At 42.8% G+C, this 11,105-nt stretch overlaps 1 protein-coding gene across 1 annotated transcript; it reads left to right on the top strand.

Annotated features, from left to right (window-relative positions):
* Nucleotides 1–7,003: 7,003 nt before the first annotated feature.
* Nucleotides 7,004–10,575, top strand: LOC124676503 (serine carboxypeptidase 1-like). Its single transcript, XM_047212548.1, has 11 exons — nucleotides 7,004–7,122; nucleotides 7,198–7,300; nucleotides 7,393–7,430; nucleotides 7,522–7,623; nucleotides 7,709–7,789; nucleotides 7,881–8,120; nucleotides 8,195–8,260; nucleotides 8,376–8,497; nucleotides 9,559–9,672; nucleotides 9,966–10,011; nucleotides 10,371–10,575. Exons 1-11 carry the CDS (start codon nucleotides 7,042–7,044, stop codon nucleotides 10,452–10,454), a joined length of 1,077 nt encoding a protein of 358 aa, XP_047068504.1. The 5' UTR covers nucleotides 7,004–7,041; the 3' UTR covers nucleotides 10,455–10,575.
* The last annotated feature ends 530 nt before the right edge of the window (nucleotides 10,576–11,105 follow it).

Below are 11,105 nucleotides of genomic sequence, written 5' to 3'. Positions count from 1 at the left end.
CCTGTGAACTGCTTCTGAATTTTTTCACCTGTGAACTGCCTCTGAACACTTTTTAGCAATATTATAAAAACTGCCTCTGAACATTTTTGAGCAAATATTATAAAAACTGGCTCTCAACATTTATATCAGGACTTCGAAATATGACTCACTAAACAAGTAGATACATTTTCAAAGTGTGTTTGAAATACCAATACACTGTTCAAAACAGTAGGGTGGGGGTCTCTTTCAGTGAACGTTCGGCTGCTTGCAATCTCTCTAAACTGTATGGCTCTGCTATGATATCAGTCACGAGGAGATGCAGGAAGCATGACATCCGTTGGGCCAAGGCCCACCAGATGAAGACCATCACGGCCCAGCCCATCATCAGCAAGGACAATGTATCGGGTAAGTAGCAACGCGTGTGGGTGGGGAACGATATCATGATTGTAATGAGATTACCCTAGAACCTCTCCTTCCCCCTCTTGCTTCGGTGCAACTCCAAAACTCTATATCATCCCTGTTAAATCAAGGACTAGATCCCGTTGCATGTGCGTGACGCGAGGACTGCGATCAAGGTCATAGCAAGTGGTATCAGAGCAGTTTCGGCCCTGGATTTTTCTCCCCGTGTGCGAATCGATGATTCTGGTCGATAAATCCAGACGACGGGTGCGGATCCTTACGGATCTGCACAAAACACCTTCGGGTGTACCCTAATTCGGTTCGCCGGAGGATAGTGTTCCACGATGGCGAAATCCGGCCGATTGAATCTGACCCAGCGGGTGGAGATGGCGGAGATGACCATCGCCGATCTGCGCCAGCTGCTGGCGGCGACGATGGAGGCGAACAAGGCGACCGCAGAGGCTGGGCAGGCCAACGCTCTTCGCATCACGGAGATCAACTCGGTGCTCGACAAGCTCGCCCTCACGCAGCAGGACTCGTGCGGAGCACCTCGAAGGTGGAATCCACCATCGATCGGGTGATTCAAGCCAACACCGGCTTGGATCGCTCGGTGGAGTAATTGAAGCAGTCGATGGAGCGTGTGGCGACGCGGTTGACGTCCATGGAGACAACCGCTGCCAAGCTCTCGACACCGGAGTCCGTCGATCGGGACCCGGGTCCGCTTCGGCCTGAACGGTAACAACGCATACACAACAACAGACATAACTAAATAAATCGGATCACAACACACGTATCGATCAGTTGTAGATGGGGTAGTTGTCGATGCAGCAGTGACTGTTGACGAAAACATTGGTGAAGACCGGTCGAAGAGCTCATGAAACCCTAACAATGTGGGTCACGTCCACAGCACATCTTCAAGTCAGTTACGGTAGCACACTATCTGGGAGCGATCCGAACCAACTAACTGTGACGCGTCCGTCAAAGACTCGGTTTTCCTGAACAAAAAAAATAAAACTTGGCTCAAGGCTCAATCCACTCAACATAAGAACGGCGGGCGCGTCATGGCGAGATGAGCGAACAACTGGGGAGCGTGAGTGTATCACTCCTATGCTCACTCACTTACCAAGTGGTGAAACAATCTTCCTTATAAATTACTCTACCTTCTTCTCAATTTTTCATGTGGAACTAAACTTAGTGCCCACACCTCTTGGCATTCACATGTGAGCTGCCACCAACTTGGGGTGCATCTCACATGAGCTACCACACATGGGATTTGAGATTTATGGGAATTTCTAAAATCTGATATGTCCACTAGTATTTGATCCAATATTTAAACAATCCCCACCGGATCTCAAATGCCTATTTAGATATATGCCAATCATGGCTACTTGCTTATATACCAATGTTTCAGTGGATACTATTAAGTTGAACTTCTGCCTAGAGATTTAAACTACACTCATTCACACTTGAACAATGGCACCTTGAATTGCAAGTTTTGCATGAACATGTTTCACTCAAAGTCATAACCCGTACATAGTTGCCAATAGCCTACCTCGCGAGTGAAGCATATACGTCATACTTCCTGATCTCTTCATGAGCTTACTAGAGACCACCCAAATCTCACAAATTGCGGTGTTCAACAATTGGACTCATATAGTTGTGTTCTTTCAAGAATGATCTGTAGAACAACATCTTTGCTAATAATAGCCAATAAAAATACATTAAGGCATGTTGCCAACCTGCCTTACAGCTACAGAGAGTTGTGCATGTTCACTTAGAGGGGGGTTACAAAATACGCTCCTAATTCATGGGATCCCCGATCACAAAGGTTGGGTTAATATTATGGTGCAACATTCATGGGTCTCAGACCCATCTCCCTCGATACACTTTCTATCATATTACGTGATAGTCCCTTTGTAAAAGGATCTATCAAGTTTTTGTATGTTTGAATATATGTAACATCTATTACTACAGAGTTTCACAGTTTCCTGACAGACTTCAAACATCTCCTTACGTATCTTGATGACTTGCCGTTATCATTTGAATTGTTCACGTTGACAATAACATTTTGATTGTCACAATCCAAAGGATTGATGAAACGTGTTTTCAACCACATTCAAGTTCATCAAGATCTCACACGGTCATTATGATTCAATAGTGGTTGTGTCTAAAGCAACAAGTTCTACTTCCATAGTTGACCTCATAAATATGGTTTGTTTGCAAGATCTTCATGACACAATGCCACCTGCAAAGGTAAATACATACCCACTAGTGGCGTAGATATCATCTACATCAGAGATACAGTTAGAATCACTATATCCTACAAGCACATCTGAGTGCACTGAATAGTGAATCTCATAACTCATTGTACCACACATGTAACAGATGATCCTTTAAAGTGCACTCCAATGATCAATCATCGGGTTTTACATGAACCTAATCAACTTGCTCATAGAAAAAAAGATGTTGGTCCTTGTTGCGCTCACTAAGTACATGTGTAAGCCAATGATCTCAGAATACCTCAATCGTTCTATATCGATGCTTCCGTTCTTTCGTAGTGTCACACTCGGGTCATAAAGGTGTTGAAAAAGACTTGCCATGAATATAGCCAAATCGGATCAAGATCTTCTCAACATAATGAGATTGTGTTAAAGTAAGATCCCATTATAATCAGCTAGATGTTCAGAATCACATCAATTCTCCTAGATTTTTCATGTCAAAGCTCTTTGAAAAGAAAGACTTGATCTTGTTTATCACTTTCATGTTTATTCCAAAGATCAGGATATCATCAGCATACAAACATTGTATAACACCTTCGCACTCACCATGGAGATAGTTAACGTACTTATCAGTTTCATTAACGGCAAAGCCTACAAAAGTTAAAGTTCTGTCAAACTTCTCATGTCATTGCCCATGCTTGTTTCAGGCGGTATAAATATTTTAACAACTTGCACACCTTTCTCTCTTCACCCTTTACTACAAAACCATTAGGCTGATTCATATAGGTTTCCTCTTGCAACTCTCCATTAAGGAAAGCTTTCTTTACATCCATTTGATAGAAGATAAAGCCATAAGAGGCAGCCATAGAAAGTAGTACACGAATGGTGGTTAGTCTAGCGACAAGTGAATAGGTACCGGAATAATCTTTGCCTTCTCTCTATGTGTAGCATTTTTCTACAAGCTACGCCTTTTGCTTCTCAATAGTACCATCAGACCTTAGCTTCCTTTTGCACTCCCATTTGCAGCCCACGGGTTTACAACCATGGGATCGTTCTGATAGCTCATAGGTTCCATTAGAAATAATTGATTCCATCTCGTTACGGATATCTTGTTTCCAATCAATTTCATCTAGAGATGCATATGCCTCTGCAATGAACGTGGGAGTACCAACCACAAGGTACACAATAAAATCATCTCCAAAGAATTTTGCAACCCTCTCTCTTGCTCCTTGTAGGAGCTTCATTGTCATCATTCTCATTGATGTCCTCATGTGGTTGTTTACAATATTATTAGATGTACTAGATTGAAGAATTATCTTAGAGGAAATTCTAGCGGTGATATGCATATCTTTCATAGGAAATATATTCTCAAAAAATATTGCATCGCGAGATTCCATAATAGTATCAACATGCATATCAGTTACATCAAAATTTTCAAGCATCCCTAAGTGCGCGAATAAGAAAGTGCTGATTTTCTTCCAGCCCACAACTCATAAGGGGTATTCTCTTTATTACTGTTAGGAACTCTATTCAAGACATGACAAAAATTCAACAAATCCCCCCCCCCCCCCACCATGCCTTTATGAAACATCAGTGGCTAACATGGAATTCACCAAATTAGTCAGCATTACGTATTTTTCTTTCTGCAATCCCCGTTTGATTAGGACGAGTAGGGAAGCATCCTCTCATGAATAGTATCATTTTCCTCACAAAATTTCTCAAATATTTTAGGAAAATACTCGCAACCACAATCCGACCTAAGATGCTTGATCTTTCTCTCTAGGTTATTTTCAACTTTGGCCTTGTAAATTTTAAAGTAATCTAAAGCTTCATCTTTAGTTTGCAACAAATAAACATAGAAAATCTAGGCGCATAACCATTCAACGTCAAGAAATATCTCTTTCCACCTTTTATCAACACACCACTCATCTCGCATAGACCAGAATGTATGAGTTTAGAGGTGCCAAGTTTCTCTCCACGATCGTCTTATGAGACTTCCAAGGTTGGTTTGATTGCACAAAACTATGGCACTTAGAACCTTTGGCAGTAGTGAATTAAACTCATACTAGATAGCCGAGACTTAAACCAAAATTATTGTGACATAAACGAGAGACTCAAACACTAGTATCATCATGAACATCGCCACAAAAATGGTTCACAGACTTGTTGCAAAAATCTGAAAGGAAAACGTGGAACAAGACTCCGCACTCATAACCTGCTTTACCAATAAAAAATTTCATGCTTGAAAATGACTACTTTATTCGACTCTAACATGACCTTAACCCATATGTGCATTGAAAGGAGCCACTAATGAGATTAAATATTCATAGTAGGGACATGTTGCATGTTACTCGGTTGCACGATCTTCCCCGAAATGAACTTCAAATCTACCGTGCCAACACAACGAAGAAAATCATCCGACCGGTTCCCCATCAAGACGGATGAATCCCGAGCAACCTGATAAGAAATGAACATATAGATATCAGCACACATGTGAACATTAGCACCGTATCAATCCACCAACATGGATACTGAAATACCGAAAGAATAATACAGCGACCACATTACCCATCGGTATTGCTAGGGATCACAACATTGACATTCTTTCCCTTTTTACCTTTGTGGTATGTACGATCTGGCCAATCCTTCTAAAAGTAGCCAACATCTCCACAGTAAAGAAACTTAGTTCAGCTTTGTTCATCTTCTTCTTCCTGAAGGTAGTAGTTTTTGTAGGCTTGTTGAAAGCAGGAATGTTATGCCTTTTATTCTTTCCATATTGTCGCTAGACTGACCCTCTCCTTTCTCAGTAGTTTCGTTAGCCCGGACCTTCTCCTCAACATCATAGACACTTTTCAATCAATATCTCATGCCTCTTGTGAGTGATGTCGCGATATTCCTCCATGTAGGGGGAAACTTTGCAATAACACATCCCACCACAAACTTTTCAGGTAAGGTATACATAAGGAGTTTGAGCCACTTTGCAATGAACTGTATTTCATGGGTTTGTTCAACTATAGAATGGTTATTCACCATCCTGAAGCCATGTAAGCTCTCCATGATATATAGTTAATTGCATGTATCAGTTGCGGTGAATTTAGTATTAAATGGATCCCAGCCCTGCCCCGCCCCTGCCCTCCATCATCGGAGGATTCTGTTGGGGGAATCCCGCATCGAGGAGTCTGTTGGGGGATGCCTGCTCCGGAGGACGGTGGGGGCAAGGATCCTTGTGCGCGGCGGCCTTGACTGACGGTGTTGGCCCCGTGGTCGAGGGTGACTCTTCCATGGCGACTCTGGTCGGTGCAGGTTTATCTAGCCTAGTGCCCTCATCGAGCATCCCGGTAGTCCATTATTGGTGGAACGTTGGGTGGAGTTGTGGCTCCCTTGGTGTGGTTGTGGTTCACTAGCGCGGGACGTTTTCGTCGGCTACTAAATGCTTCCATGCTCGCGACAGTGTCTTGAGGAGTCAGATTTGGCATGATCTAGCCCATCGTCTTTGCCGGTGGTGAGGTCGGTGATTCCTACGTGGTGGTAGCGCCCTTGCCAAGCATGAGGTTCTTGTGCCGGTAGGTTGGTAGGCCGTCGGCGGTGCGGGTCTTCCTGCCTTCGTCCGGTGGCGTGGGTGTGCGGAGGAAGGTTTTATGGGCGAAAGTCGGTCGCTCTCCTCCTGGGAGTCGTCGTGTACCTATTCGACCTCCTCAGCTCTCGGGTAAGGGCCTAGACCTCGCGATTCAAGGTCGAACGACGGTGTCGATCTCGCGTTGTTTTCCTTCCTCAAGGCGTCGACTTGAAGATTATGTTACACTAGTGCTCTCCCGGGCTGGACTTGCACGACATCATGGTTGGCCATGGTGTAACGGCGTTGCATCTTCCTCATCGACGACGGCGGGTCTTGGTGGTGTGGCGCTGCAGGGTCTGAGTGGCGGACGCGTGATGATCGACATGGAATCATGTCAACGTCGGTGGCATGTCTAGCAAGGTCAATGCTTTCATCCATGTCTTGAAGATGAATATGGGGAAGACTGCGGTGGCGGCTTCTAGACCAGTGCACGCTAAGGGTCTGCCAGACCGATTGTGCTCCTGAGGGGTTCGGTTTTAGATGATGTGCGTAGGTGTGAGGTCAGGGCACATGATCCTGATCATTGGCACCCCCTTCATCGCTAGCATGATGGCTTTGGATTGATCGTTGTATTCACTTTGTCAAGTTGGTTGAATAATATAAAATGTTTTGTGCATCATTTTGATGCAGAGGCCAGGTATCAACCTCCATTTCGAAAAAAATAGAGCATGTGAATCGACATGTCAGCCCTCCCAAAACCGTATATAAGTTCCACTGTTTGTAGAAAATGGCCAGTGTTTTTTCCCATGCCAAGTGATTCATTAAATGTGTTTTGAAATTAACTAGGTTTCAAACATCATATACCTTGACTCCCCTGCTGGTGTTGGGATGTCATACTCGTCGAACAAATCGGATTACACAACAGGTGACATGAAAACCGCAGCTGATGCGCATACCTTCCTTCTCAAGGTAATCTCTGCTTCCATTGCGATAATCTACACTGCATTATAGAAGAAACTGATTTGTAATTAAGCATTGCGGCAGTGGTTCGAGTTATACACCGAGCTCCAGTCGAACCCATTCTACATTTCCGGAGAGTCATATGCAGGGATCTACATTCCTACACTAGCTGATGAAGTTGTTAAAGGTGGATATTTTGTCACTTACAATGAGTGGATCGTTTATATTAGTTGATATGATATCGCAAGTCATTTACATCTCGTGCTTATGTCGTTCCAGGGACACAAAAGGATCTGCAGCCAAGAATTAATCTGAAGGTCATTCCCAGTAACATTTTATCCTTTGTATCCAGTTGTGCATGCAAAATTGTGTGTGAGTTTACAACCTGAAGTTAAAATTTGCATCCAGGGCTATCTGATTGGTAATGGAGCAACTGACATGGGCTACGATTACAACTCTTTCGTGCCGTTTGCACATGGGATGGGTCTCATCTCAACCGAATTTTTTGAGGTTCTTTTTCGCCGTCTCATTTATGCGCAATTCCATTTTTTGATAGATAGCATGGTAAAATGACTTGACTGTTGCACTGTTTCAGAATGTCAGTGCTGCTTGCCATGGCACATTCTGGGGAGAAGTTAACGATGTTTGCCAAGAAAAGATAGATCGAGTGCGTTGGGTAATGTCCACGTGCCAGAACCTGTAACCCGACAAGCAAATACGCAATCTTATTGATTCAGTAAGGCCTCAATTTGTGATGTCATCTGCAGGAACTGAAAGACCTGAACCAGTACAACATTCTTGCACCATGCTATCACCACCCTGAAATCCAAGAGGTAGTTTTCGTGAACAGCAGCTTGCCAGCAAGCTTCAGAAAGCTAGGTGAGACCGAGAGGCCTTTCCCCGTGAGGAAGAGGATGGCGGGTCGTTCATGGCCTCTCCGCCTTGCTGTGAGCAATGGACGTGTTCCCATGTGGCCTAAGCTTACTGGTAGATCACTTCCATGCATGGTATGCAATTATACCAATACCCTTTCAGTTATTGCAATTTTTTCTCTTTCTATAACAATTACATGTACTTTTAGAGTGACGAACTCGCGACCATATGGCTGGATGATGAAGATGTAAGAGCTGCCATTCACGCCAAACCGGTATGGTTGCTGATCCATAGAGAACCAGAAGTTCATGTGAATTTACTCCTGAAATTAGCGCTAATTCACTCCATCTTGTTTGTTGGGAACAATTTTGGTCAACATGGCACGTCAGAAAAGCGTAATTGGATCATGGGAATTGAATACTGCAAGAATAGACTACACTCATGAGGCAGGCAGCATGCTGAAGTATCACAAAATGTTTACAGCTATGGGATATCGAGTACTTATTTACAGGTATGAGACACACCTGCAACTTGATCATTTGACATGGACGACCTTTCAAAGTTCACACTCCTACTATTTACCCTGGGTAAACTGGTTCTGACAATGGTCCTAGTCTCCTAGACTATAATTCTTGCCTTTAACACAATAGGCTTTAATATATATGGCTTCATGAAAATAAATGAGAGGTTATCTGGACCTGGGTTAAGATGATTATTCCACATATCTCATGAGCTTACATTGATGTGCATGCCATGTGCTTAAGTCTACTAACTTTGTAGCAAGGTTAAGTCTATTATCCTTTTGGAATGCTTAAACTGACCGTGGAACAATGACCAGAGAAAATTAACGCATGGATTAACTAATGCTTCTAATACAAAAAAAAATTAAAATCTAAGAGACATTCTAGTATGGATTTTTGGCACTGTGGCGCAAATTGGTCTAATTTCGCAGTTCACATGTGTATAACTTTGTCACGATTTTCTATTAGTACTGGTACTTCCGCACAATACACGCTTGTGGAATAAACTTAATATGTGTGTTATATTGTGATCCAAAATCATATACTAAAGGGAGGCTAACTTCGACGAGCGGAACGAGACCCGTCGTCGGTAGGCTTGGGCCGAAGCGTAGCAGAGTATGAAATTAGCACATACATACGTCGTGCCCTGCAGGGATGCCTGCAAAGGGGGGTGCGGGGGGCGGTAGCCCCCGCGGTACGGTACGGATCGTTACCACCGCCTATATATACATCTTGTAAGCCACCGGCTAGCGATTATCAGATTATAAGATAACCCAGGGTGTTTGTAAACACTCCCCGATATAGTGAAGTTTTGCTGGCTGGCACCCGTGCTGTGTTGGAAAGGGTTTTCCACGTTAAATCTCGTGTCTCCGCTGCGTTTTCTTTTATCGTTCTTCGTTATTTGCTTGTCGCGTTTATAACAATGCATATGTTCTTTTGCAAAAGGCCCAGGGCATACCATGGTGTGCTCACCCTCGCGTTTTTCAACATCTAATCTCTTGATGAAGAAATCAAAATGGTATCTGACAACTTTTTGTGTGTAATTGTATAGTGGAGATCATGATCTTTGTATCCCTTTCACCGGAACGGAGGCATGGGTCAGATCATTAGGCTACGGAGTTGTTGATTCATGGCGATCATGGTACTTTGGAGGGCAAGTTGCTGGGTATGATGTTCTACCTTCTCCTCTTATATCGTTCACCTTGATTATTATCATTTACATGTATATCAAGTTGAATTATATATCTCCCATTTGGTGTGCTATTGTTAAATAATAACAACGCGGCCCGATATAATGATCTGTCATCGGGAAGCAATCTGCAATCTAGTTTATAAAGAGGAGCTACATGCATGCTTGTATGGCTACACTTTCCTTGAGTAGCTGTTTTGGACTTCATTGGGATCAAGGAAACTTATGTCTGACAGTTGATTTAAGCCGTCTGTTTTCTGTGACTGCAGATATACACAAGGTTATGATCACAATCTTACCTTCCTCACCATAAAGGTATGTAACTATACAAGTTTAATAGTTAACTATGCATTTAACTGCAGCTTCTCCACCTCCGATTACATATATTGTTAGGTACAAATTTCTATAGCAGAAAAATATTCTAGAAATAGAACCAGCTTATTAGACCTTTTTCTGCATCAATGACTTACCCTGGTGATTTGTGAACCTCCACCAGTTTGACATGACTGGTCGGACTACAGTAACTACTGTGTTTAAACCAAAACTTTATCACTTCAATTTCTTTTAGCTGAATGAGGATCTCAACAAATTGATGAGAGTTGGTCCACTTTTTACTATTTTTTCCAGTGTAACTGTAATTTGGCTCAGTCCTTTTAATAAGATTCATGTTTCAGGGATCTGGACACACTGTTCCTGAGTACAAGCCAAAAGAATCTCTGGCGTTCTACACCCGCTGGTTGTCTGGAGAAAAGATCTAAATTGATCGACCTCGCATCAGTCTATGCGCACAACCATCTTTATTTCATACTGGTCTTTCTTTTTGTATATCTTGATAATGACACTGCCTTTTTCAATGTCAAACCCAATAAAAATTAAAGAATCCAAGGCTCTGTTATCTTTAGGCATAGATTCTCTTGTTGAGCGTTTGGAAACAACTGCCCCAACTCCGCTTTCTGCACCCGAAAAAATAAGGATACAACTGATGAATGATCAACTTACATTTTCCCAATGACAAAAGCGTGAAGATTCGTCCCACGCACTGCGTACTAGCGAATACGATGATCTAAAGAAACAGCCAACACATTACGTCACTGTGGCCAAGGCATTCAAAGGCGCATTAAAAAATCAAATAAGTACCCGAAAGTATCTGTACAGGCACTTTGGAATGCCGAATTAGTGGTGTTGCTAAAAAGATTTTACGACACTTTGAAAAAGTACCCCTGAGCGGACAGTTTTGAGGCACTTTAAAACTGCCTCTGAAGATTTTAAGAGGCACTTTACAAACTGCCTCCGAACATATTAAGAGGCACTTCACAAAGCTGTCTCTGATTATTATTTTTTACCTGTGAACTGCTTCTGAATTTTTTCACCTGTGAACTGCCTCTGAACACTTTTTAGCAATATTATAA

Source organism: Lolium rigidum, chromosome 7 (assembly GCF_022539505.1).
Source record: "Lolium rigidum isolate FL_2022 chromosome 7, APGP_CSIRO_Lrig_0.1, whole genome shotgun sequence".
Lineage (NCBI taxonomy): Eukaryota > Viridiplantae > Streptophyta > Magnoliopsida > Poales > Poaceae > Lolium > Lolium rigidum.
Note: the sequence above shows the minus strand (reverse complement) of the source record. Positions and strands in the feature narration are given on the sequence as shown.

Excerpts from the sequence above, each read along its gene's own strand:
- LOC124676503 (XM_047212548.1), top strand. The coding sequence starts at position 7,042 with ATGTCATACTCGTCGAACAAATCGGATTACACAACAGGTGACATGAAA. Across the intron at positions 7,624-7,708 it reads TCTCAACCGAATTTTTTGAG|AATGTCAGTGCTGCTTGCCA; the intron begins GTTCTTTTTCGC and ends GCACTGTTTCAG. Across the intron at positions 7,790-7,880 it reads AGATAGATCGAGTGCGTTGG|GAACTGAAAGACCTGAACCA; the intron begins GTAATGTCCACG and ends TGTCATCTGCAG.